Source organism: Candoia aspera, chromosome 16, assembly GCF_035149785.1.
Source record: "Candoia aspera isolate rCanAsp1 chromosome 16, rCanAsp1.hap2, whole genome shotgun sequence".
Lineage (NCBI taxonomy): Eukaryota > Metazoa > Chordata > Lepidosauria > Squamata > Boidae > Candoia > Candoia aspera.
The window spans coordinates 5,728,506-5,756,248 of NC_086168.1; the positions used below are offsets into that span (position 1 = coordinate 5,728,506).

The following is a 27,743-nucleotide window of genomic DNA, read 5'->3' on the forward strand; positions in this document are numbered from 1 at the left end:
TGGCACATGGAGATGGTTGGAAGCAGGATCATTCCCTGGCAGAAAAGCATGAACCAGTCTTCAGCCATCTTGCTGTAATATTGCTATCCATTCCTAATTAGGATCAGTAAAGCGTGGAGTTGGTCAAAACCGCCCCCCCCCTGCACAAAATTAGGAGGATTGAGACATGCAACTGGTTCTATTCAAGTTAAATGAGCATTTCACCTAATCTAGGAAGACATTGCAGGGCTGTTTTAAAAAGCATCCTCTGTGGCTTGAAACTGTGAGCTGGGATCCCTAAATGATTACCACATCCGTGGGGTGTGTGCACGTGTGACTGTTAAGCAACCAGCATTTGGGCAGGCTGGAAAAGGCACAGTAACCGCCTCCATAAAAGGAAATCCCCCCCCCCCCAAGAGAGGTGGGTCGTGCTCTGCCTAAAACTTGTACCCCAGCCTTGTCTGAAGCTGCTGGGATCTTAAGAGGAGCACCACAGTTTGGTTTAATATTTAAGGGGGAAAAAAGTGCTTAGGCAGCCTGCAAATCAGGAAAAAAAAAAACTAAAAACCCTTGGGCTACAGGTTTATTTAAAATATAAATTTTTTAAAAAAAATAATACTCGTTTTCCGTTCTTCATTCTTAAACCGGCACGTCACAGTCGAGAGCCAGACCTGTGTGCTGTAATTTGAAGGAGGGCAGGCTGTTCATTTTGACTGGCAGCATCCCGGAATGGCTGTGGCAGAGCAGGCTGTAAAAGCCTTCCTGGGCCGAAGACCCAATCAACACAACCGTTTGGTGTGCAAAAGAGGACGCAAAGCACAGCTGACTTTTGAAGATAACTGCTCAAACGTACTGGCCTGAGTGGTTGTGTGCCCACTGCTTTTGAATGAAGACCGGGGGTCTGTATTCGCTGCACCCTCCCAGAAACATAGGCTGCTATATACAAACACATCATGGAATTGCCTGGGTCAGCCCGGCAGCTCCTTTAAATCATGGTACGCTCTAAAACGAAGCCCCGCCAAAAATGCAATCTGGTCTATCAATCAATCATTCTAAGTAGGTTGCCTGAGCTGGCTGCCAACTCTTTACGCAGGGCTCAGGCGCCTCCCCACCCAAACTTTGGGGGAGGGGGGAAATGTGGGGAGAGGAGCAAGAGGCACAGGGACGACCCTCTGGAAACCGGAGGGCACCCCATGGCTTTCCTTGGCATGTTCCTGGTAAACCTGGTCCTTTGAGAAGGCTGTGGGGGACGGCAGAGAGAACTCCGCGTTAGTGGCAATGCTCTGTGATGTCCACCACCACGGCCTTTTTCCAGCTGAAGAAGAAATAGCCCGCCCCTGCGCCCGCGGCCACGGCGATGCAGAGGTAAGCGTTGTACGTCATGAAGATGAGCATCAGGAAGTAGCTGACCACTACTTGGATGATGTGCAGGATCGTCTGGAAGAGGTGAGGGAAGCTTAGCATCTGTTGCCTAAGCAAACGGAAAAAGAAATGAAATAAAGAGAGGAACTTGGGTGTGCTGTGGGGGGGGGGGGAGGACGGCAAGAAGAGAGGGGTGGCTTCAAAAACCGCTTCAGAGGCAGGGAACAATGATGGGCTCTCAGAAGCTGAAGAGAGCTGGGTGTGTTAAGAGGGTGGTGGTGGTGGTAGTGGAAATAGCAGTTCTCCCTTTGGCGCAAAGCATTCAGAAACTCTTCCACGCCTGTCACAGGCAGGTCGGACGTTTTGAAAGCGTCCTGAGTTCAAGGCCACCTCTTTTCACCCTTCAAATGGCAGTTCCACCTTTGGTAAAGGACACTGTTTGAAACTTAGAGCGGATCAAAATGAAACATTTTGCAAATGCCCCAGTTCTCACATTTTAGACCCAGAATGGCTTCCCCGTGCCGCCCTATTCCCCCTCTGGAGAAAATGCAGTGATTGTGTTCTCACAAGCACAAGAAACACCCCACAAGAGCGTGGGTCGGGGCAGAAGGACTGGCTTTGCGCCCAGCTCCCTTTCTTGTGTTGGTCTTGAGCCGAACAGCGGTGTGTGCTCACCCGACTGTCTTGTGCGTCTCCATCAAGATGGTCCCATTTGGCCCCGGGACTGGCATGGAGTTGTAACGGATGCTGACTTGTGACTTCCGAAGGAGACTTTCCCGGGCAATCTTCAAGCCCTCGTAGAACATGGCCAGGAAGAAAATGGCCACAAAGGCTCCAGCCATTTCTGAGGGAAACAGACCAAAGTTTTATGGCTGGCTGGGGAATTCTGGGAGGTGAAGTCCACCCGTCTTCAAGCTGCCAAGGTTGAGAAACATTGCCCTAGGGCAACCCACCTGGCACCATCCAGAACCGTTGGGAAAATATTTCATGGGATGTCCAATACGGGGAGTTGAAGTGCGGCATTACTGGAGGTTGATGGAAAACCCAACAAGGGGTAGACCAGACCAAGAAACCAATCCGTGTGGGTCAGGACTACCTTTATAGGAACAGAACCTTGCAAGTGTAAATGTGCTTCCCTGCTCCCTCCCTTTATCTTTGTGTAAACTAGGGAGGGTCTTGTCTGAGATGCTTTCTCAGATTACACTTCTGGCCCAGACTCAGATGCCTTTTATCTGACCAGTGTCTCCAGTCCTTCAAGGCCGCTCCCTCTGCCCCCTACAGGTGCTGTATGCTGGTGGCCAAACTCTTTTGTGATTTTTGACACACAAACCCAACTAACCCAACCGCAGTCGGTGAATCCCACAATATTGATCAGCGCTGGCATTCCAACCTTAGGCCTCTGCATAAAAGGGCCCACCCCATTCTGATTGCCATAGCAACCATGCCAACTGAAGCCCGGTTATGGTCTGAAGTTCTCTTTGTGAGTATCAGCTGTGCAGCCTTTTGCACAGATCCAAAGTCCAATATTGTGCAGGGGTTCTTTGACAAAAAACTCTGAAGGGGCAGAGAACACATTCCTAAAGAGCAAGTTGCTACCACAAGCTGCTCTTCTTCAGTAACAAACTAAAGAAGAAATCTGAGTGGGCACCACGGACAGGGGTTCCCAAAACATTCCCCGGAATCCGTAGGCTGGACTTCCACCGCAACAGCTCATAGGCAAATCAAGGTGTTAAACCCCCTTGCAAGTTTAAAGCTGGAAGATCGCGATGCAAGGGAATTGGCTCCAGACAGAAGAATAATCCTCCTGGACTGTGGTTTGGGGACACAAAATTAATTTGGCCAATGCCCCCCATCCCCCACTTGCTCACCTCCAGCTGTATTGATGATGAGCCCGGAAAACAGCAAGGGCACATTATGGTAGCTGAAGTGGAAGGTCATATCCTGCCCAGAGAGAAACAGTGTCCATGTAATGCTGTGAAGGGCAGGCAGAAGGTAGCAGCCTTCTGGCCCTGCATTTTAAAATCATTTAAAAGTGCCCATTTCTTAAGCACTCCCACCCTCCTTAATGGAAAGCCCATGGGGTCCAGAGGGGTGTGAAAGGATGTCCGCCTCCCCTTGCTTCAGCCCTGGTGCCACTGTGTGAACTCCGCTCACCATCATTCCCCCATGCATGTGTCCTGGGCCCTTGGTGGTGTGATGGTGGGCGTGAGGATCCATGGTAGGGCTTGCCGAGCCATTCATGTTATGGTCCATATGCGCCATGTGGGCCTCGTGATGCTCAGCATGGTCCATTGGGGCTCTCGAGGAACACGATAAAGCAGTGAATGCCTGGAAAATCCATTTGTTGATGTTAGACAAGCATTCAGATACGGCGGCTTTCCCTTAGTGTGATGCCCCCCACCTTGTGTTGAACCACAATCCCCACCCACCCCTAGCCTGCATGATCTTAGCTTGTAACCCTTAAATGTAACTCTGGAATCATTAGAATAGGCTTTTACTTTAAGGACTAGAATTTTCCCTTGGGAAAATATTAGGATATTTTATATGAATAAAAGAAACATGAAAAAAAATATGAAAAAAGAACTAAGAGGAAGAGAAAGAGAAAAGAAAAAGTGCAGAAAAGACAAAATTAAAAGATATCTAAAGAAACGTCTCCTGATCTGCTTTACAGCACTTATAAACAGTTCTCTTCTCCCCCTTTAGGATTACATTGCATGATTCCCTTCTTCCCATACTCAACCCTTTTCAATCAGCGAATCCAAAAATCACCAACTCGTTTTTTTCCCATTTTCAGCAAAAAGTCCATTAAAGGTTTCCAGTCTTTTATAAAAGTATTATCTTATCTCTAACCAAACAGGTCGATTTTGCTGGTTCTGCCAAGTCAGTCATCTTCGCCATCTGCTCCTCCATTTTTCCATCTTTGTGCATCTAATAATCTCGCTGCAGTTACCCTGTAGAAAACCAGTCTCCTACGAGTCTTTATCCGTAAGTCCCAATAAGCGGGAATTTAGATTCTGCCTGTTTTCTTCCCGCATTAAAATTAAGGCGGTTAGAAATCAGTTGGGAAGATCGTGCAGTGCAAGCAGGGCCCACAAAGGCTCTGGAGAACTAACAAAGCCATTTAACAAAGCAGCTAATAAGCTACCTGCCCTGTTCTTCAATGCACCACACCCAACGCACACATTCAGGTGCTATTATTTTTAGATAGCATGAATGTGAACAACATTGCATTAAAATAGTTTAAAGATCCAAGGACTCATTTCAAAATAAAACCTTTACTGAGAAGCTGCAGAGGTCTCATCAAAGTAGATAAAGTGAAACCAGACTGCCGCGGGCCTTAATTACGCTTAAACCCTATTTGAAATTGAATCAGCTCAACAGCCAAATGCATTCTCTTCCCTGACAGTTCCTTATTTTATTGGAAACAGATCTTTTCAATCACATTAGGGCAAACCATTTATTCACAGCAGAAAGGTCTCCTGGTGCCCTTGGCAATGGATGTCTCCTTTCCCAGAACAATGCCACTCTTCTCTGGGCTCTGAAAGTGCATTAAGCCAGAGGTGATAAGCACGCAGAAGGACAAAATGAAATTCATTTAATCCCATCACTGGTGATCACAAGCCCTTAATTGGAGAAAGAAAAGACGTGAGCAATTTATAAGGCTTAGCTGATCGAACAGAGAGGACAGGTAGCCGGACAGAACTTCGGAAATTTTGACCACTAGCTGCTCCAAGCTGGTGGGACTTTCAGCTTCATGGAGAGCCTGAAATTATAGCCAACATCTTATGTGGAGGCCACCAGCAGACCTTTCAGTTATAGCTTCTAGGACCTTGTAGTTTGGAAAACTGGAAAAGAATCAGAAGATAGGGTGACCAGATCATATCATTGACGATGCAGACAGGAGCTTATTAGTAGTGGTTAGTGACAGACAATCCTGGCAAAACCATCTCCGTAAGTCACAAAGATTCAGGAGACAAAGCTGAACAACAACAACAAAATGAATAAGCCACAGCTAGCTGAGATCGTATCATGGGCTAATCCAAAATGTGGCTTGTTTTGGAACTGAGTGTATGGTAGGAACCCGCCTTCCCTTTCAGTGTAATTGATTTATCTTTTTTAAAAACAAAACATCTTTTTTAAAATGGTGAGGTTCAACACAGCTAAAGCTCACCGCTTGCTCTTTTTGTTAAAACAAAAATGAGATAACTGCTGTTAAGCGTCCTCAAAGCACATCTCACAACCAACAGGTTTAGCATAGCACATTTATCTTAATTGCCAAATTAGCTGTTTTCCGGATTGACCATATATTAAGTCAAAAGCACCCATGTGGGCTGGGTTCATACCACACCAAGCCACAGCACAGCAAAGCAAATTTAAAACTAACCAAGCTGAGCACCCACAGCCTGCAAATGTTCCACAGGCCTGTAAAGTGCAAAGAGTGCTACCAGCCACATCGAGGTTCCTGACTTTTACTGGCTTTTTTTCCCCCTGAAAAATGAAGATGCACGCTGCCCCCAACTTTTCTGGTCCTAAAAGCCCCCCCGTTCAGAGTTTTGGTGGGGTGATGCTGAAAAAGGATGGGGCATGCAAGGTTCAGGTAGAAAAGCCCCAACAATCCTATCCTTTAAGTCCTTAAAATGGGCCTAAGGAAGTTAAATATAAGCAAAATTCCACTGTTGAAATGGCTGTCATTCTACACCAACCCTTTCAGACAGCCCCAAGATGTTAACTGCAGCTCACCATCACCAAAAATTTGCCCACCCCCAACTTAAAGCTACAGCGACTGGACTTTGGAGGCCCAGTTCAGCCCCTGAAACACAGTCAGTTCTTTCCATTTGGAAACCTTTCAAGCAGACCGATCCACGAATACCCGATTTAGCCCTCAAAGCGACTGATTAAGGTAAAATTTATCCTCCGTGCTGCAAATAAGGGGCTATTTCTGATTTGTCCTGGGGCACAATTGGGATGCACAATTCTACCTTGGAAAATTTCTTCCCAACATGCAATAAAAGAATCCTGTTCTTTCCACAATTTAGCATTCTTCCATTCAAGATCTCTTGGTCTAATTGCTTAGCAAATGTCTATGCTATTTCTCACGCTTTATTAATTCATTCTCACAGCGCAACTGATTTTTCCAGTTTTTAGCAATTACCTTTTGGCAGCTGTCAACAAGTTAGGTGTTGTTAATTGATACTTTCAAGGCTGAGAGGGAAAACATTCTAATAACATTGCTTTGGATAAGCACCCAAACTGTGATCACATGACCACGGGGATGCTGCGACGGTTATAAGTGTGAGGAGCGGTTGCAAGTCATTTTTTTCAGCATCGTCTTAACTCTGAACCATCATTAAATTAATGGTTGTTAAGCGAGGACTACCTGTATACAGTGGACTGCAACCTAGTTTTTAAACCTGCCTGCCTTTACTAAAAATTATATTGATTTCAGTATCAAATGCCATCAAAAACGCTTAGATGTACAGACTGACTCAGTTATCCCTCCTCTATGTACTTTTCCCTCTTCCTTGCTAATTTCAGAATGAGTTGCCAGCATTTTTGAAACAGCCTCTTTAAGATCAAGGTCCAAGGATGAAACCATAAATGTTTATTAACAGATCTCTGAAATTGATTTGCTTCTCCCCCCCACCCCACCCAGTTCAGGGAGTCTGCTCCAATCCTTTAATATCTGTAGAAACTGAACCCACCAGGGTTCATCAGTTGAATTCTTTAAGCTGTTTTAAAACTATTACTTTGTTTTATCATCTCCTGGCATTGTCTACGATTACTAGACTTCACCAGGAACAGAATATCAGTTACTATAAAAGCTACAACTACAGAGAGAGAAACACCTATGAATTGTTTTATTATTTATCTATTTGAATTTATTAGCCGACCAACTTTAATGGATTCTGGGCAGTGTACAAAAGCACCCTTCGGCAAAGGATCGTTACCTTGTCGTGGTGCTGGAGCTTGAGCACCTCAGTGATGCCATGAGCTAAACCGTGAAGGGCCACCCAAGACGGGAAGGTCATGACAGAGAGGTCAGACTAAATGCGATCCCTGGGGAAGGTAAGGGCAACCCACCCCAGTATTCTTGCCGTGAAAACTCAATGGATCAGTACAACCAGAGATATGTCGGTATACCATCGGAAGATGAGACCCCCAGGTCGGAAGATGGTCAAAATGCTACTGGGGAGGAACAGAGGATGAGCTCAACTAGCCCCAGACGTGATGACGCAGCTAGCTCAAAGCCGAAAGGACGGCTAGCGGCCGACGGTGCTGGTGGTGAACGGCGAATCCGATGTTCTAAGGATCAACACGCCGTTGGAACCTGGAATGTAAGATCTATGAGCCAGGGCAAATTGGATGTAGTTATTGGTGAGATGTCCAGATTAAAGATAGACATTCTGGGCGTCAGTGAACTGAAATGGACTGGAATGGGCCACTTCACATCAAATGACCACCAGATCTACTACTGTGGACAAGAGGACCACAGAAGAAATGGAGTAGCCTTCATAATAGTAAAGTGTTCACCTTGATTGAAAATTATCCCTTTCCACAACCCTTCTGCATCCTTGTTAGAAAATGTTTTTGATTCCAGTTGGGGTTTTTTAAAAAATCCATGGCGGCATTAAGAACGGCTTGGTGGTGGTCATATTCTACCAAACAACACCTACTGTAATATCTTTTTATGAGGACGCCTCATTGAGATTGGCGGCGCTTACATCCAGAAACACGGGAGCAGAATGTCAGCCTTAACATCTCACAAGCTCCTTTGTAAGTGTTAACAGAAAAGGGGGTGGGGTGGGGGGGACAACATATTTTGAATGGCATCTCCAGTGGTCAGGGAGCCCAACACTCTTTCCTCATGAGAAAAAGAACAAGAGAAGCATATAACCATAGACATTTTTGCTTATTTTATTCAGGATATGTACATTCCCCTCTTTCCTGTTCAGCCAAACTGTCTAGAAACCAAAGGGAGTTTCAAAAGCGTGTTTGTGGCCATGGCACACCAACAAAGCAAAAATCTTACTGGGTGTGCAGAAAATTTTGGGCGAGTCGAACAAGCCCTCTGGACCGCGGCCAACATACCGATAAAAAGACAGAAGTGGGACAACACCTGCGGCCCCAACTTCCCACAGCTAAGCCAGCCTTATGAAACTGGTTAGTCAAAAGCACGCACGGAGCAAGATTACAGCTCGAGAAAGCTTTTTCCTGCCAAATCTGCCTGCTGAGAGAGGAAGTTAACCCTCTTTGTCGTACCTACGAACGCTGATACGATGGGAGGGTTTCGTCTTTCAGGCTGGGATTTTAAACAAAGAATGAAATCACACCCCAGTGGAATTACTTATCCCTGACGCTTCCCAGAAGAACAAGCCACTTTTCTCAAGGAGCCTCTAGAATTTCCATTCTGGCTGGAGTCCTGCTTGAAACTAAGTTTGGAGACTCATCACCAACGCCAGCCCAAGCAGGAAACAAAGTCACGGTTACAGGTAGTCCTCGCTTAATGACTGTTCCTTTAGAGACAGTTTGGAGTTACGACAGTGCTGGAAAAAATGACTTATGACCAGTCCTCACCCTTAGGACCGTCACAGTGTTTCCCCCATGGTCACGTGATCAGAGTTTGGACACTTGGCAACCAGTTCGCATTTATGACCATCGCAGCATCCCTTGGTCACGTGACTGCCATTTTTAACCTTCCCAGCCAGCTTCTGGCAAGAAAAATCAATGTGGAACCGCGTGATTCACTTAATGACCATCTGGTTTGCTTAACAGCCTCAGTGATTCGCTTAACAGCCACCGCAAAAAGGTTGTAAAATCGGGTCGGATTTCTTAATGACTGCTTCGCTTAGTAACCAAAATTCCAGTCCCAATTGTGGTTGTTAAGCGAGGACTACCTGTGTGACAATTACAGCCATGAGTGCTTTCGTAAAGAGCGCACAGCCCTGCCCATCCCATATGGTCTGCCAAAGAGCTGACTGACATCCATCCACATGTGGTCTGCCACCCACAGAAGAAACTGTGGCTACGCCTTTGATCATAGCGCACAACAGTGTCTTCCCTAACAGTTGCTGACATTCCCATTCCCTATCGTGTTCAGATATAGCAGGAGACTTTAGATGCCACAGCAAGAGTGGAAAACTGCTGTGCTTCGGATGCCACGGATTTGCAACTCTCAGCCACTCCAGAGGTTTGATGAAGGAGGCTCAGAGCTGTGGCTGAACAACACCAGGCAAGTCCCAAGCTGCTCGTCTCGAACCAGTCTCCCCTGGTCCTGCTTTGACGCCTTTCCCACCGGCTCAATGTCTTCCATTGTTACTGCCGATTCCACATTTCAACCCCCCGAAAGAGGAAGGCTTCTTAAGTTTAGGAAGGAGATGAGAATATTCAGTGATCATCCAACAAATACTTGATTGTGACGGCCTGACAGGCACCAACCATCTACCCTGTTGAAAGGGGGGGCACAATCCCTTTTCTAAAAGGGTCTCTCTTCCAACTGCTACGTCATCTAAGCGCTAAACCTATGCCTGGGTTATGAAACAGCATCCCAAAGCCAAATTCTATGGCATAGGGCCCGGGTATCCGAGAGACTGCTTGCCTCCAAACATTTCTGCCCACCCAGTACATTCCAGCAGAGTGGGTGTGCTCCAGGTCCCCTCCATTAAGCACGGTCATCTTGTGGGACCTAGGAAGCGTGCCTTCTCTGTTGTGGCCCCCACTCTCTGGAACAGCATCCCCACAGGACAAGAACGGTGCCCTCTCTCCAGGGCTCTGGACAGCTTTGAAAACCTGGCTTTGGTCCCAGGCTTAGGGTAGATGTTTATGACTTGTTTAAGGCCCCTGGTTTTGTTTTGTTGGTTTTATTGTTTGTCAGATTATTCCAGTCTGGGCTGGCTGTCTGATTTCATGCTTTTAGCTGTTTCTTTTCCCTAGTTTGTACGCTGCCTGGAGTCCACTGAAGTTGGGCAGCCGATAAATTTAAATTAAACTAATAGAATAGAATACATTATAATAAGATACTATAATACATCGAAATATTTTTTTCAATATATTATAGTATATTTTTTTAAAAAAATGTTTTTCTTGGAACCTCATCTCAGCGTCAGGACCTTGGGGGCGCCGAGAAATGGGCACGATGCCCTTCCATTTCCCAAGACTCTCCAGGAAAGCAACCACCCACCCCTCCTTTGATCCTGCCCTTTGGAGCGTGAGCGTACAGGAAACACCGCCAGGGTCTTTACAGCTGTTGCAACAAGCTGCCAGGATCTAGCCAGCAAAACCTAATCTTCAGCTCACGGCCCTTGCCTGACCTCAGAGAAGACGCAATTGGTTTAATCAAAACCAAGGATACCTCTAATAACCTCCCTCCGCTCGCCGGCGAAAGGGAAGAAGCAGGGAAGGTGTCTCTGCTTCTCCCTCATCTGGTAGAACTCCAGGGAAGCACTCTGGGGCTAATGACCGCCAGGTCTGGGAGAGCGTGCGCAGACACCTGTCTCGTACCAGGATTGGTTCTGATCATCGTAAAGCAATTAAAAAAAACAACAGCCCAGCAATTTGCGCCTTTACTGCCCTCAGTCTTCCAACAGGCACCTCTTGAGGGCCTGCCTTCGGATGCTCTGCTTGAGCATAAAGGTCATCTCCCTGGAACCGTACCAGCCTGGCTCGGTTGTGAGAGATACCGCTAAGTATTTGAGCACACAGAGAAAAGATACCAGGTCGTCAAAGTACAACAGGGCTCAGATGTACTGCAATATCCCTGGGAAACTCAGTGCCCCCTTCTCTTTGGCGCTGCCACCCACAGAGCCCGGGATGGGGTTGGCTAGTGCCCTGAAGTACCCCTTCCACGCAAGGACTGAACGAGATCATAGCCATCTGGACTTTATTTTTATCTATACTTGTTATCTGTTTGCAATTGTAAACAAATAACAAGTTGTAAACTATAGTTGTAAACTGTAAGTGCACTGTTATATTTTGTAATTTTACTGTATGTTTATTGTTCTACTGACTATTTCGTTGTAAACCACCCAGAGTCCCTCTGGTGGGAGGAGATGGGCGGTGACAAATTGGATGGATGGATGGATGGATAAATAAATATTAGCGGGCAAGAGGTGCTGTTTATCAGCAAAGGCATTCCTTGTAGGGGTTATCACCCAGGCCCACCTAAGAGGGACCCAGCTCTGGTGTGCCAGAGGAGCTCAAAGCCTGCGGTGAGCCTAGGGCTAAAGAGAAGTATAGGTAGTCCTCGCTTAATGATCACAGTAGGGACGAGAAAATTGGTTAAGTGGTATGGTCATTAAGTGAGTCACCATGTGACCGGACCCCATTTTACGATTTTTACAATGGTCATTAAGCAAATCACGGGCTGTTAAGTGAATCACCATGGTTGTTAAGCAAATCCAGCTTCCCCAACAGACTTTTTTTACCAGAAACTGGCAAATAGGACGCTGCAGCTGGTCGTAAATGCGAGCCGGCTGCCAAGTGCCCAAATTGCGATCACATGACTGCAAGGGGTGCGACGGTTTGCAACGGTTATAACTACAGGTGGTAAAACACTTTTTCTGAGGCCGTCATAACTTCGGACCGTTGTTAAACAGATGGTTGTTAAGCGAGGACTAGTATGGGCGAAGGCTGCTCCTTCTCACCCCAATTCCAGTGGTGGCCAAGGAGTTGGTGTGGCTGCACTGCCAAGCATGAGGGCTGACCCAGAACAAGCTTCTATCTTCTGCAAGCTCTAAGTTAGAGCTGAGAGGTAAAGATAGAAAGGCAGAACCAGCTGTTTGCAGAGGAAAATGATGGGCCTCTAGAAGGGAGGGTAAGACAAAGATTCTTGAGGTCAGCTGTTCACTTGGAGGCAGGGCTGGCTGGAAATGATGGCACCCTCACCCAAGACACCTGTAAGGCAACTCAGAGCCAGACACTTGGCCCAAATGCTTCTTCCCTGCTGCTCCAACATAGCCTCCCCTCTGGGGTGAAGGCCCTGTTCCACCCATGCTGCAATCTCTTGGTAGATCAAAGTTTTTTACGCACCATCCAAGCCCATTGTGTATCCCCAGAGGTAATTATTAACGCAGAAGCTGCACTGATTTTGCAGCCCCTCTCTACTTCTGTGCCATTGCACAGAGGTCAGGCCACCAGAATGACTTAGAAATGTCCTGGAGGGGGGCTGTAGAACACCCCCACCAGCACAAAAAAGGAGGGCATCTCATAGCCCAAACCATCCGTTTCTATCCTATCACCAAATCCTGCTGTGGAAAATTTTCACCCAGGATAAAAACAGCCAATCAAGGCAGCTCCGCCCTGCAAACCAGGGCCCTCTTCCAAACGACCCAGCACGATCCTAGCTTCTTCTCCTGCAAAGCCACTCAACCTATAACGTCGCAGAATAACCTTGCATACAAGGGCAGAAGCGATCACCAAGTTGAGGTTGCCTGCAACGCGTTCGGGAGTCATGTGGGGACTGTACAGATTGCGAACTTTGTAACTGTCGAGCCAAGGCTCAAGGCTGACCAGGCTGCAGCTTCTCTGCCAGAACTTTATGGCCTCTGATTCAAGGTGGCCCAGAAGTATCTCCTGCAGAGCCTTTCTTTACGACCAGCAATCTTTTAAAGGTTTCCCCTCCCCCTCGCTGCCACATAGCAAAGCTACCCAGGGGGTGACAGAGCTGAGAAAGCTCCCTTTTAATGCTACTTCAGAAAGCCCAACAGATTCAACAGGGTTTGTTTTGGCTAATGCAGCAGATTCAGCCCTCACGTACGACCAAGCTTCTCCTACCTTCAATAATAGAGGCCTGGCTTTTAAAAAAACACTGGCATTTGGATCATCCAGCAGAATCCCACCATTTTGTTTTAACACCCTATGTTTAAATACTGGCTTACTTCCTTGGTAATCCTATATTTAGCCTCCTTTTCCATTCTGTTCCCTTAGAATCCCCAACCTTGTTCCCGTAAAGTTTAGCAGAAAAGTCCTTTCTTTAGCAGCCACAGCCAGGAATCTGACAGCACAGAGACTGGTAAGATTTCATTTACCTTTGGATTCTCTCACTCAAGGAAGAAAAGCGCTGTGCTTTCAGCAATGCAGCTGACCAGTTGCGAACAGATCAACTCTCTTCCTGTTCCTGCTTGGGGCAACTCCAGCGACACCCACTCAATATTCGTTCCAACTTCTCACCACAGCGTATGGATGTTTGCTCACTGCCCATCAAGAAAGGGGAAAAAACAACACCAACAGATTATTTACTCAACAGAAATGCCACTCTGAAAGCTCTTGAAACATGAGAGGGCTGCACTGGAAAAGGAGGGATGTGGCTCTGTGGGTTTCAGTCTTGTGCTCTTGTGTCACAGAGTCATTCTCGGCCTGGTAAACACACAGATAGATCTGGGTGGGTTAAGAACCCAGGATGCAAAAAAGGGACCACCTCACTGGCAGGGTTTTGGCGCAGCAGCTAGAGCAATGGGCCAATCCCCCTTTGTCTCCTTGCTACCATGAGGATTCAGCTAGGCTCTGAGAGCAAAGCAAAGTTCAGATGCGGCTCCGCTGCAGAGTGAGAGGGACCAGGGGCATCCTCTTGTTATCCTGAAACTGGACAGGTATCCTTATCCTGCAGTGGGGTTTAGCTCAGTGTCTGGCAGGGGTAAGCAGGGAGTCAGAACAGACCTCTGCTTTTCAAAGTGAGGGCACTGACCAGTGGGAAATGCGGGGCTACATCCTGAAGGGGACAGAAGTGCTGATGCCTGTTTTCCTTAAAGCTTCATGGCTTGCTACAAAGATACTGTGTGAAATCAAGGAGAATACCTCATCCTTTGGAGCACGGCTTGCCAAAAGCCTCCTGAACTTTGTCAGCCTCCAAATACATCCATCATCATCATCATCATCATCCACCTTAATCCTTGGGCTCCAAAGGGCAAGCGGTGCAAGAGGGGCACAGAAGTGTGAAAGCCACACTATTTCTTTGATTGGCAAGGATCATTTTGATTGGTTTGCTTTTTCATTTGAATCCACCTGCACTTCGAAGGAGATTGAGCGAAGGCACTTGCTTCCTCTTTCTGGTAAAGGTGGCGGGGGGCGGGGGGGACTAGAATTGCTTTTAAGCAGGCATTAGAAGGAGATTTCTTTATTGCAGACGGACTTAAAAACAATTAATTCACAGAGGGTAAAAAACTTTTTTAAAAACCCACTCCTTAATCCCAGGAGAACTGCACAGCCAGTTTTGTATCCAACGGCATCTTTAGCTAGTAAAGAAGCTGGCTAAATGCCCAGAACAAGAATCCAAGGCACATGAGCCCCCAGCTACAGCCAAATTTCAAAAATGCAGCCAAATTGACTGAACCCCACAAAGCACAAAAAGCTTAAACTCTCCGCAGTCAGCAGAACGTTTTCCCAACCGGCCCAGAAGTGAGAAACAGCCTGGCGGAGAGATGCTTGGAATGTTTGTCTAACTTCGCTTGGCACCCTCTCCAGGAAGCATCCAGCAGCCATCTCACCCTCAGAGCAGAGATGGGAAAACATTCCAGCACAGCTCCTTCACAGGGAGGGGAAAAAACATACATTTCCCAGCACCAGTATGCATGTATTGATTTCTTGAGATTAGAAAGTTCTTGAAGTTTCTAAACCAGGAAGGAGGGAAAGAGGATCACCACATCTTCAAGAGTTTGGACAATTTGGCCCTGGGAATTAATTTAAATACATACATACGTACGTACGTACTTATTTATTTATTTCAGGAGACGCAGACTCTCAGCTAAGTTTACTTACTTGAAATCTCCCATTTTTCTTTTTCAACAGGATCTCCAATATTCATCTCATTCTCCTTCCCGTCTGGCTGCCTTCCATCTACACCGGCTTCCCTCAAGCCACCTCAGTTGCCCCCTTCTCCTGAAACCCCCCCTCCTCTAATTCTTGCTTTTCTTTACAGCCACCCCCCCCCCCCAGCCTTCATTCTACCAGCAGCCCTTCCATACAAAAAAACACTTTTTTTTGGTCCACCCTCCTGGATCCTTTGTGTATTTCCCTGGCTTATCACACAACCACACACATCACCGCCAGGCAGCATGGCAGAGAATTTCAGCCCAGGGTTAGAAGGCGGTGGGCATTCATTTTCCTCCTTCGACACCTTCCTTCTCAACTGGGCTCCTCCTCGGGCTCCACCTGGGCATCTTCCTCCCTTCTTGTTCCCCTGCTTGGTGTCCGTGCCACGCGCCCAGCCAGAGAAAGACGGAGCAGCTACAGTTGCGTGGCATGCTAAGCTGTGTTTCATTGATGAAAAACGAGCTCTCTGTGGCTGGCTTAGCCTGCGGAATGAACTCGGCGCATTGGAACCGGTCACAGCTCAGGGCATTGCGCAAGCCCAGAAGATGGGTGGATTCCGACGCCCGATCAACCCCGATCTGGGATTGCAGCCTGACCCCAGTTCCCACTCCTCTTGCCCCCGGCCTCCCACTCTCTTCTCCTCTCCCCGCATCCCGGCCCCACTCCTTCCTCCTGATGCGCAAGATGCCCCGGGGATGCTTCGGACTCCGACTCCCATCAGCCCCAGCCAGGACGGGCGGCGGCAAGAGGCGTAGACTCAGCGATAGAGCCGGGGTGCAGTTTTCGATCCAGCTCTGCCCAACCCGGGGCGCTCAGCGGAGGGACTACAAAGCCCATACCACCCGAGGCACGGCGGGGGGCGTGTTATGGGCGTTGTAGTCCAGGGCGCCCAACTTTTTTTTTTTTTCTTTTGGCCTTCTTTCCCCGCTCCCCATCTGTCAAGCACAACCCCGAGCCCGCTCGGTCGCTCACTCACTGGCCGCCTCGTCCGTCCCCGCTTTGCGGTGTCTCTGCCTTGACCTCCTCAGACGTGTCTCCCCTCTTCAGCCAGAGCAGCCCGGCCGCGCACTGATTGGCCGGCGGCCGCGTCACGTGCCGGCCGCTCCACGGCGGCGTGCCCCGATTGGCTCAGCCGCCCCCCGCCGCCCCGCCCCCGTTGTTGCAAGCGGGGCTGCTTTCTGGAGCCCGAAGCTTCGAGCGTGCAGGGGAAGAATCTTGGGCCTCCCCAGGAGCCGTAGGGCGGTCACGCGCTTCGGAGCCGGGGCGAGCCGCTTCCTGGAGTGGGCAGGGCTTCCCCTCCGCCGGCGAGAAGCGCTTTACGACACTGCCGCGAAGCGCCCGCCCCGCTTGGTGGCACCGCGGAAGCGGGGCGCGGCGGACCGGCGGGGGCAAAATGTTCGGGGGCGCCGACGAGGAGGATGCCGACTTCCTGTCTCCGACGGGAGGGTGAGAGCGCTGGGGGGGATCAAGCCCGGCGGAAGGGGGGGCTGGGGGCGGGACCGGAAGAGGAAGTGGATACTTCCCTCCGCCTGCCCAGCCTGGGGGGGCCAACTTGGAGCAGCCTTGCCGGGGCTTATCCCTAGAAAATACTTGGCTCTATTTCACGGCCGAGGGCCATGCTTTGGGCTCCACCCCGAGTGCCTCTGAGGACGTGCAGAGTGCATTTGAACTTCTCAGGGGTCTAAGATCACAGCTGGCTTTCTCAGCCCAAAGGGTGCCTCTGAGCATGTGCAGAGGGCGTCTGAAAAACACTTATTGGTAGTAGTGGAGCATCCTGCGCTCGAAGGGTGCTCCTGAGCACGTGCAGAGGACCTTTTAAAGGAACCTCCTTAGTTGTATTAAGGACCCAGATGGCTTGCGCGGCCCCAGGCAAAAATTTAAAGTAGGTTGGAGGCAGAAAATGGAGGCAAAGGCAATCAGAGGAAGAATTTTACTTTTTAGGAATTAATTATTGAATTCCAGCAGATGCAAGAGAATGGGGTCCATTCTGTGCAGAACCGTAATCTTCAGTTAGGGAAACGAAGACACGTGTGCTGTGTCCTCCCCACATGCTTAACCAGGGCAGAGTAGCCCTGCTTGTGTAACATTGTTGGCATGGTTTGTATTAACCCTGGTTTGTTTTTGTGGCTTAATGTGTTGTGAGGACCCAGCCTGTTTTATTAGTTCGTGGTGGAATGTATTGAGCAGACTCAGTAATTAGGTCAAGTGTGCTGTGAACAGAGGCATGGTTCTCCTTCAGGTTGCCCTACTTCGCAGGATTATTGTGACCATAGCATTGGGGTGGGAGCCACACAGATTTTGTTTCCGTGGAGGAAACTTAATAAACCTTGCCAGGCGTCTGTCCTTAAGGTTTGTGATCCTGCTGCTCTCTGAGGTTGTTAGGGCTATAACTTCACGCCTTGCTAATCAACATGGATTCTCAGCCTGAGTTCACACATCGCACTCCCTGGTTCCTGCTACCCATTATGGCTGGTAAATCATAGATTATTGCTTAGTGTGGCTTGTGAACGCAACCATTTGTAGCTCGTTCACTAAGCCACAGGGCAGCACAGCATGGTTTAGTGTGTTGTGTGAGCCTGGCCTGACGGTTGTAATCTCAACATCTGGAGGGCACCAGGTTGGAGAGCCTTGCTCTAGTAAACATAGAATCCCAGATCCTTGTCCTTATTTAAAAAATTGAGTCAGCTATGGGTTAAATAAAGCTTAATGGCTTTTCTGTTTTCTTGTACCATTTTCACAGATAACATTTTTTTCTGCATAATGAATGGCCAATTCATTTCCCAGACCACAGAACTGATGATGTCAGCAGGCACAATAGTGTCTGAGAAATCCTTCTGGGTAGTTGTGTGGTCTCCTAACTCTAAAGAGGGTGGTGGGGAGAGTAATTGTCTCCAAGTGTTGCAAGAGTGTGCTTAGTTAAGCAAGCCAAGTTATGAGGTTGTGCAATAGAGGAGATCGGTCAAGGCAAAGGATTGGGAGGAGAGAAGCATGCATTGATTAGATTAGTGTTTCTGAGTGCTGACTCTGGGAGTATAGTGGGTGGGGGAGAAATTCCTGTCTGTCATGCTATATGTACCTACGTTATACCAACATGCAGAGCACAGAAAAGGAATAAAATAGTAAGCCAAGGAAATGAAAGGCATAAGATAAGGAATGAAAACTTAGCTAAAACTAGCTTACACAAACCACTGTTCTCTGCACCTCTGCATGTCATTCCATCTTTCCACACAAACCAGTGGCTTACAAGGTAGTCTCTCGTGTAGGGATCCTGGCTTGCGTAAAGGAGCATGAACGTGCTTGAGATAAAACTAGGGTCTGGCTTTGTTTGTGGCCAAAAGTGTCCAGACTGATCAGTGTTGTCCTTAATGTTCGCTGGAAATATGTGGCATACATATAACTAAGGGTGATTACCCAGTCTGTACAGTACCTTCTCTGTTTTGCTGAAAAGCATCGTGTGAAAGCATTTCCTTCCAGTTTGAATCCAATAAAAGAACATTTCTGTTCTTTGCTGGAGTTATATGCCTCCTGTTTTCTAGGAGGTCGAGGTGTCACACACAGCTCTATATAGCCCCATAAAGTAGATTACACTGAGACTGATTGGATTATTCAGTGAGCTTCCATGGGTGAGTGAGGACTTGGATCAGCCCAATCCTACACTTAATTCCTGCGTCATTGGCAACAGATGGAAAAAGTCCCTATCTCTATTAGTGCCGATAGTTCTGTATGGAAAAGAGACTTAGAGGAACAAAACAGGAGTAGATGGTCAAGAGGAAGTGATGGCGTAATAGGGGAACTCCGCAATTTCACTGCTGCGATTGGGGTTTAGTTTTGATTTGCAAAACACAGGATTTTGCGAACACTGGAGGTTTCTGTGGCACCCCTGCACTTCAAACCCTTGGGATGCAAAGGAAAACGTGAGGGTAGGTGGAAGAATTTCAGAATCAGCCTCCCCAGGCTAGTGATCTCTAGGTATGCTGGGGCTTCAACTCCCAAAATTCCTTTGGCCTTTGCTGGGTGGAATTCTTGGACTTTTCAATTTGGGGAAAGCTAATGTAAGCAGATCTCTCTCTCTTTCTCTCTCTCCAGCTTTGTCTTCAACTATCCTTTAGTTAGAGGTCACAAGGAGTGGGGCTTACAGGAGCAATGCAAGGGCTAGAACATCCCTTCCTCAGCCTTTCTCTCCTGATGCCTTGGAAGACTTGCCAAGGCTGCCCATGGAATTCTGGGAGTCATAGTCCTGAAACCATCTGCAGAGCCCCAAGTTGAGAAATGCTTGGATATGTTTTCCAGGACAGCTGGAGATCCTGCTAATTTTGATTCAGCTTTACTTCCCCTTTTCCCCCCCCCTCATCACCCATCTGGAGCTAACTAAGCAAATGAGAGCCATGCGATGGGCCAACTATCAGGCTTGCAAGCAAAGCCAGACCGTGTCACGTGGCAACATCTCATTTCCTGTAATTTCATGTTCCAGAAGGGGAAGGAGGTACTGTAGATGATGTTTTCCTGAGTTGGGACCACGAAGGCTAAACTTTAATGGGAAATTACTGTACTGCCACTGTTCTTGACCACTGTGGGGCATCTTTATGGGTAAAAGCGCTACCGTTTTTACTGATCAGTTAACAAAATGTTCACCCATTGGCAACACCTATGGGCAGTTGACCAAACAAAAGCATCACCCTGAAATCAAAACATTCCCTAATTGTACCTCCCCGCCTTCCCAATTAAAATGATATCAGAATAATTCTAAATAAGCCATTCGGTCACCACTGGATTAATAATTGAATGCCTACTGGGGGAAAAGTGTTTTTGGCCCTTCCTGCTGCCAACAGGGAGAGGCCCAGGTGCCTTCTGCAGCCAGCATATTCCGCCACACTGCGGCTGCTACTGAGAAGCCCTGATTCTGGATCGTGCTCCCCTTACCTCTCTTCTTCTTTTATAATGTTCTGTGTTCTTTTTCTTTCTTTTTTAAAAATTTAGCTAATAAAAAAAAAGCGCACGAGAGAATGGAGCCCTAACCAAGTCCTCTCTAAATGACAGGCAGGATAATTTTAAGTAAGGCGATCTCTTCTTTATTCCCGTGGCTAAAGGTGCCTTCTTCCTTCTGTCTCATTTCGTAAGACTCGGATCATCCTTGGTCTTTCTGAACCTGTTCCCCGGGCACCGAACTCGTCTTAAAAGCGTGGTGCCAGGAATTGGTCTCAGGACGTGAGCAGAGCAGGTCTTACAAGCCTTGGTGCTGAGCTTAGCAGCCTCCTTCCAACAGGAAGATTCAGATAGGAAGATATTCCCCTCCACCTTCCCAAGGTCGCTTGGCAATTCCAGAGGGTTGGTCTTGTGCAAATTTAGAATTGCTTTTGGGAACTCTAGCTTGCATTGTTAGCTTTCCTGCCCCCTTGCTGCTGATGCTCCAAGATGGGAGAGGAGGGGAAAATGTGATTATCCTTGAGAAAAGAGCCATGAAGGTTGAATAGGCAGAGGTTGCCGGAGACCCAGCGAACGAGCTGAAGGCAGCGATGGCGGACTCGTGGCGGACAGAGTATTTTTGGCAAGCTGCCCATGGGTTGGTTGGTTTGGTTTGGTTTTCTTGGGGGGCACTGTTTTGGTGTGAAGGCTGCATTTTGAAATGGCGCTTCAGTCCCAGAATATTTGGGGTGCCTGTTTAGCCCTGAGCTGAGTATTTGGGCTTGGCAACTGGACTTAGCACTGAAGGAGTTCTGTTCTTTTGTTGTTGATTTTACTACGCAAGTTTCTAGCTCTCAGGAATATCAAAATAGGACAGGATGTCATGGCAAACTGGAATCTTTAGTGCTTCAGCATAGGGTGAATCAGCAGCATGCTGGCCCACATTGTTTTGCTTCACCTCCCAGTGGGTGTGGTCAAACCAAGGCCATGCTTGGCTGCAAATTGTGGGAATTCCAGACCCAGCATTATTTAATTTAGACAGTGCCTGGCTTGAACAGCTGTACAGTACAGCCTGCAGTTTGCTTAGGATTGTGGCTGAATTGGGACACAGCTGTCTTGGGTCTTTTCTACACACACAGCTTTAGAATCCTTGATTTGAAGCAAGCCAGAGGTTCCATGTTGCGTGTACCATTAAAGAGGTTATAGGTGGGGCTCTGAGGGGTGCACGTTTGGAGGACCTGAAGGACCAGGCTGGTGACAGATCATCCTGGAGAAAATCTGTATGTGGTCACCCAGAGTCGACACCAACTTGACAGCACGTAATCAATCCCTCAGTCAGGTGGAGCTCTCCTTGTTTCATTGAACTGGCCCTGCCGCAACAAAGATTAACGGGAACGATAAGCCAGAACTCTAAAACATTGTATTTTAGTCGTGTCTGAATGCTGCAGTTGGGCATGCTGACTTTCTAATTCCAGAGCGAACTCAGTCATGTAGGAATTGGCTGCTTTGAAACCCTTTTCTTTCCAACGCCCAAATCCCCCTGCAGATTCCTCCCTTTGCTACAACAGAGATACTGTGTAAGGGTCAAAACATTTATTATTTAATAGTTCCTGTAAAACCTTCAGTTTCCAGAAATTAAAGATGTTTGCCGTAGAAAACAAGGGTGTTTAATTTCATAAATGCTTTGAGCTGTGAATTAAAACAACCGAATGAGAAGTCTTGTTATCTGTAACATTGCAAGTAATCCTTTTAAAGAAGTATTTTGCTGCCCCCAAGTCCCTAGCTCCTTGTTCAATCTAGGAAATTAATTTTTTTATTATTTCCTATCTATTAATTTTCTTAGACTGGTACATTTTTTTTCTCTCCTGCCCCTAGCCTCCCACTTTTATTCAAGGAGATACATACAGAATTTCCCTTTCTTTCTGACATTAATCTTTTCAAATGAAGAACCATGGTGGTGTAAGGTCCTATGGTTGCAAACCTTTATCTGTTAAAAAAAAAATCCCTGCAAATATTTTGCATGGAGAAGGGGTTTGTCTGTGATCTCCTGAGTCATGGGAAAGATGCAAATGAAATCACTTGTCTGCTCTGAAATTTGTTATAGGCGTTATCATCTTGATTTCCCTTCATAAACTGGGCATTTTTTTCCCCTCTTCCTGCAGGGCCAGGCTGGCCTCTCTCTTTAGCATGGACCAGCCAGCCTCGGGTACTGGGAATGAATTTTTCCAGTACACAGCACCGAAACAGCCTAAGAAAAGCCTACCGGTCACAGGTGAGTAACTGCTGGCCAAAACCCAGAATGCTTACGCATGATGCACAGTGCTGGGATAAGAGATCTGAAAGTGCCCGGCTAGTGAAGGGGTCCTTGAGCTTGGTGGGGCTGTGACCCCCTAAGCCAATTACTGTGGGATCCCTCTGTTAGATAAAACTATCACACTTGGTCCTCCTGCAAGGAGTAGAAAAGATCCAGTGCTTAGGTGTTGGGAGGGGTATATAGGCTCTCTGCCAGAGTCAGCATGACGCCCCAAGGAAGAGGCCCGCAAAGAGCTGCATTGCATCTGGGCAGCTAGTTAGCAACCCTGGTGCCTAGATCCTGTACAGCAGAGGTTCAAATTTAGCAGCTGGGCAAGGCCGCCCACCGCGAGGCTGAACATGAGCCACTTCCAGATGTCTTCATCCCCTCCAGAGGATCACAACTCATGTTGTCAAAACATCGAAACACATGAAAACACACCTGGCTTAGTGTTTCAATGCCCAGAGAGCTTACCTGTTTGCGTGTGAAGGAGCAAGCTAAGACTTACTTCCTCCAAATAATAGAATTCTCAAACGCACTCACTTGCCTCTAGGGATAGCTAATGCTTTTCTCCAGCTAATGTTACAATTTAAGATTTTATTGAGGGGCCCGTTCTTACCCCACTGTTAGAGCCACTGGCTTGGTCCTCCAGATGTTTCAGCTTGCATCTGGTGCAAAATGTGTAACAAAGCGCTCTCCTTGTGTGCTGCTTCAGGTGCAGGCCCTCCGACACAGAAGCCTCCTCCGCCTGGCGGAGCACCCTCTGTCTTCATAGCCGCAGCTGTCCATGCCTATCGATTGTAAGTACCGTATTGGCTGGAAGCTCTCCTCCCTTGGAAGGATTATTCACCCTTATGTGTTGGGTCCCTTTTCTGTGAGTTGCGTTCCTGCCCAGATTTTTCACAGGAAGGACTTAAACCAGAATAAGAATTTTAAACAGAGCTGGGGTTTTAGGGAAAAGCAAGGAGGTAACTCTTTTTCCAAAGGGAATCTTGCTGATGTGGAAGGTAAAAAGCAGAATGCATTGTGAAATGGGAAGCTGGTGATGCCACGTGTCCTTGCTTGCACTCCCTTGGACGTGGAGGAACTTGCTAAAAACACAGGAATGGCCTGTAAGTTCAATCAGACTTGCTTCTTGGCATGTCAAGATCACCTAACAAAATCCAGCGGTGAAATTGACAAATGTGTTTGAACCAGGAGGATCTGCTGCCGCTTTATAGGTAGTCCTTGCTTAACAGCAAATCTCTGCTGCTAAGCAAAGCAGTCACTAAGTGGGAAATCACGTGACTGCGACTTTGCTTTCCGGCTGGAAAGAGACAAGTTTAGTCAGTTTCACACTGTCAGCCTTCTTTTGCCTCCTAACTGCCCCTCCGCCCTTTGGAATGCTCCAGTGCCTGCTTATTGTCTTGTAAACATCGAAAGCAGTGCGATTGTGCCACAGCCCAGGGTTGGGAGCTGCAGGCATGCTATGCAAACAGCTTATTCTCTTGAAATCCCTTCCTCTCCGATCTCTCTGCTCTGTGTGGGGCGGGGAGAGAAAAAGCAAGCAATTTCTATCGGCAGTCTCTCTTTTCTCTGACCATTCCTCACTGCTGATGTGATTGCATTGCTTTCAATGTGTAGAAGAGCAAACAACTTACTCTCTTGCAATCCCTTCCTCTCCAATCTCTCTGCTCTGCGGGGGCAGGGGAGAGAAGAAAAACACAGGTCAGGCACAGGACAAGGCATACAATGGTGACCACATGACTGAGGGACACTGCGAAGGTTGTAAATGGGCCGTAAGGTTATTTTTTCCTCACTGTCGTAAGTACGAACGGTTGGTAAGCGAGGACTACCTGTATCTGCTGATATCTGGTGGTGTCACTTTTTCTGGGGATAACTCCTGGTTTAGGTGGCTTTGAGGAGCAATGAGACTAGTTGAGGAGCATATAACTGTCGGCAGCCATGACCCATTTGGAATGGAACCTCCGTGACCGGAAACGGTATATCTCGGGGGGCCAGTTTGATCTATGCAGGCCTGCTTCAGTAGACCCTTGTTGGGATAGCAAGTCTGAGAATATTTGATTATGAGTTATACTGAGGTTATATTTCTGGGGTATTTATTGCTAGCGGAGATTTAATCAACTGTGTGAGACCTTCAGCACGAAGGACAGCTTGCAACCTCTCTAAGCACCTACAGAAAGTTAAAGTTAAGCTGCTCTCTGAGCTTGGTTGTTTGCTTGCAGACGTTTCATTACCCAGCTAGGTAACAGCAGCCAACAGCCTCTCCAGCAGCCAACATCTAGATAAGCAAGGATTAACACCAGGCAAACAATCAAGCAGAAAACAGCTTAATCAAGGAACTACCAAGGAGAAAACCAGACCCACACCAACACTGGCAGGTCAAGCTACTGCATATAAACATGGAGCACACCCCACCCTCCCTCGCACTGATGATGCTACCTAGTTGGGTCATGCAACGTCTTCAAGCCAACGACCCAGCTCAGAGAGCACCGAGGACTCCACAGTTCAACTCTGCGCTATATATTCTCTTCTGTTGGAGTTACAGTTAAATTAGTGGGCGGGATGGATGGATATATCTCAGATTGAACGAACGAGAAGCTGAAAGACTCTTCCTCCCTTGTTCCAGTACAAACGGGAGTTACGTGAAACAAGGCAAATATGGAGTGGCTGTGGTGGGGTGCCACGCAACCCAGGAGGTAAGCAGGGGGACTTTGCATGGGATTAATGCTTCCCTTTGTGCCCTGGTTTCTAGGCCACATTGGGTTGCAAAACTCAGATGCCCACAGCCTACCCTTTCCAGCTGAAAGAGCTGAAGTGGATGATAATCTGGCTTTATTCGCTCGATCCTGACTCTCTATAGAAGTGCCCACATTGGCTTGAAAATGAAGGTTCTCCTCCAGGAAGCTTTTGCTGAGCACCTTCCTGGTACCCGTACGCATTTATAATTGCTTACTCCCTTCTTTTGACTACAATCTTAATCCTAAACCTATTAACTGTTGTCTATAGTTACTGCAGACAAGTCAACTATACAGTTATCCGCAGGGCGTGGGCAAAAATAGGGACGGGTCGTCATGGAAAAAATCTAAGTTCCCAACACCGACTCGGCACATAATCAGTCAGCGATCAAAAAAGTCACGATGATGACCACCGGTGTACAATTGCCACTCAACCTTTTTCCGTGTTGTGCCTATCTCTTGCTTTTTTGACCATACCATGGGGACACCCCTGCGGCTACGTGTTACTGACCTGCTTGGCTTAACCCTGGTTTGTTGAGTAAGTCACAGTTGGCCAGGTTCATGTAACACAGTAAACTAGAGCCATGCTTTAAACTTAAGTGATTGGTTTAATATAACATTCTAAACCCAAATTAAAGAAAACCCGTTTCATGGGGATTCAGTTGTTATGTCAGCTCAAAGTGTCTCTGAATATCTCTGTTTTCTCTTTTCTTCCTCTTTTCCATGGCTTACGGAATCCAGTACAGAATCCTGCTTTATCTAAACCAGCAACAGCAAATCACCAGTGCAAGGATCCATCCCGGGTTTGTATTTACGGTAAGCCTTGGTGGTTAGACGATGGAAGAAAGTTGACATTGAACCGAAAGCACGTAATGAAGGCCTGGATTTATTAATGGAAAGTATTAAGTAACAATGCATACAGCAAATCCTATTTTAAATGGGGGTCCCCCAGTTCTTCCTTTAAAGAAAATAGGAGGAAGCAGGTTTGATTTTCATTTTAAATGAGGATTTCAGTTCAGTTTCCAGGAATAAAAAAATTAAACGCAAGTGATGGAAACAAAGTGTTTTTCTTCCTTAGTAAATATACGTATGTTTTAATAAAGATTTATTTGTTTATGTATGTTTTGGATTGTAGTGCTTGTTACTGTTGGGTTATGCACAATGTTGCCGTCATTTCTTTTGTAAACATTTCCCCTAGTGTTATTTTTATTATCCTGTGATTTTTCAGTTTCTGAAAGTGTGCTATCTGTAGGTTTTTAGTGCAGAACTAGGAGCTTTTGATTCTCTAAATGGATTTTTTCCTCCCATTCTCCAAACTGCCCGCTTTTTAAAAGCAGTTACTTAGAAGTAGTTGAAATGATACAAAAATGTGTTTTACCATCCTGAACTGACGCTTGTTCTTTTGATGGCTTATCTAGGTCCAACCCAACAACTACAGTACTTTTTATGATGATCAGAGGCAGAATTGGTCCGTCATGTTCGAATCGGAAAAAGCAGCAGTGGATTTCGGGAAGCAGGTGCCACAGTTGTGCCCAAAGCCAGCCCTACCATTGGACAAAACAAAACAGCTGCTCTGAGTGGCTACCCTGTCCTCCTTAATCCATCCTTGTTCCACGCCTTCCTTCCTTTTAGCTTAAAGCTTCATATTTCCTGACTGCAGAAAACGCAACACGTATCCGCAGCAATGTGAAGGCAATGCAGCGTTTTAAGAAGAGTTGATAAAGTGTAACTTTAAATATATTGGTTTTCAGATGGATATATTGAATCAACTCCTTCCTTAGAATACTTGTATGACTTCCCTTGGAACTGCCCGCCTCCACTCACAAGTTTCTTTATTTACAGTGGTTTCATACTGTTCTTTTTTAACGACTGCAAACCGCTTTGGATTGTTTTTTTTTTCAGTTAGAAAGTAATAATAAAATACAGAGAGGGTCTAAAATCACAGCTGACCTCTGAGAAGGCCAACAAATTAAATAATCAGTGAGCAATAATTATTAGGCAGCCTGGGAACAGGGATAAGTACGTTTTTTATTGCTGCAATGCAGTCCTATCGAATCTCATCTGATCATCATTTCACAAGGCGGGCGGGGCTCTCTGCAGCCCAGCTGAGTGGATGTCAGCCAGGTCTTCTGAATGTGACATTTGCTAGTAGGCAGGGCTTGATTTCTTGCTGCAGCAGCAGGCTGGAGAAACTCAGGGCTTGGTTCTTTCGCTCGTAGCTTTGCATCGCCAAATACAACAGCAGCCCTTCCCCGGATTCGGTGGCGTGCCAGGATCTGGTCATCGGAGAGGGCCAAGGTGTGGAAGTCGGCGACGCGCTCGAAGTCGCCTTTACCGGCTGGCTCTTCCAGAACTCTGCGCTGGGGCAGGTGAAACCCTGGGGGAAGGATGCCCTCAGCCCTAAGGGGCTTGTGTTATTTTCATTCTGCAAGATTGGTATCCGTTCAGTCCCCTTTTCACAGCCCGCTTGTGTTTTATTCTGGCAGGTGTTTGACTCCAACGTGAACAAGGATAAGCTTCTCCGCCTGAAGCTGGGCTCGGGCAAAGTCATAAAGGTAAGTGATGCAGCCCTGTTTTGCGGGGCTGAAAGTGCGATTTGTTTTTTTTTAACTTCTCTCTTTCCATCTCAGCTGGGTTGCTTAGCAGCTTTGGCTGAGCGTAAGCGA

At 47.2% G+C, this 27,743-nt stretch overlaps 2 protein-coding genes across 5 annotated transcripts in view; one reads left to right on the plus strand and one right to left on the minus strand.

Moving 5' to 3' along the window:
• Positions 1 to 785: 785 nt before the first annotated feature.
• Positions 786 to 16,220, minus strand: SLC31A1 (solute carrier family 31 member 1). Its single transcript, XM_063316409.1, has 6 exons — positions 16,121 to 16,220; positions 13,365 to 13,529; positions 3,496 to 3,669; positions 3,210 to 3,282; positions 2,017 to 2,185; positions 786 to 1,450 (listed from the first exon to the last, which is right to left on the minus strand). Exons 3-6 carry the CDS (start codon positions 3,631 to 3,633, stop codon positions 1,249 to 1,251), a joined length of 582 nt encoding a protein of 193 aa, XP_063172479.1. The 5' UTR covers positions 3,634 to 3,669; positions 13,365 to 13,529; positions 16,121 to 16,220; the 3' UTR covers positions 786 to 1,248.
• Positions 16,221 to 16,457: 237 nt separating this feature from the next.
• FKBP15 (FKBP prolyl isomerase family member 15) overlaps positions 16,458 to 27,743 on the plus strand; it is a 31,625-nt gene continuing 20,339 nt past the window's right edge. For 3 of the 4 annotated variants that reach the window (XM_063316488.1, XM_063316489.1, XM_063316491.1), the window contains exons 1-8: positions 16,458 to 16,590; positions 22,209 to 22,318; positions 23,055 to 23,139; positions 24,969 to 25,038; positions 25,819 to 25,893; positions 26,496 to 26,594; positions 27,297 to 27,446; positions 27,564 to 27,632. In XM_063316488.1, the coding sequence (XP_063172558.1) occupies positions 16,538 to 16,590; positions 22,209 to 22,318; positions 23,055 to 23,139; positions 24,969 to 25,038; positions 25,819 to 25,893; positions 26,496 to 26,594; positions 27,297 to 27,446; positions 27,564 to 27,632 (711 nt within the window). In that variant the 5' untranslated portion in view covers positions 16,458 to 16,537. Of the gene's footprint in view, positions 16,591 to 20,623; positions 20,705 to 22,208; positions 22,319 to 23,054; positions 23,140 to 24,968; positions 25,039 to 25,818; positions 25,894 to 26,495; positions 26,595 to 27,296; positions 27,447 to 27,563; positions 27,633 to 27,743 lie in introns of those variants that run through there. The other variant, XM_063316490.1, reaches the window with a different exon arrangement.

Coding starts and splice junctions, on each gene's coding strand:
- SLC31A1 (XM_063316409.1), bottom strand. CDS start 3,633: ATGGACCATGCTGAGCATCACGAGGCCCACATGGCGCATATGGACCAT. Junction 3,283..3,495: donor ACATGCATGGGGGAATGATG/GTGAGCGGAGTT, acceptor CTCTCTGGGCAG/GATATGACCTTCCACTTCAG. Junction 1,451..2,016: donor GAGACGCACAAGACAGTCGG/GTGAGCACACAC, acceptor CCGTTTGCTTAG/GCAACAGATGCTAAGCTTCC.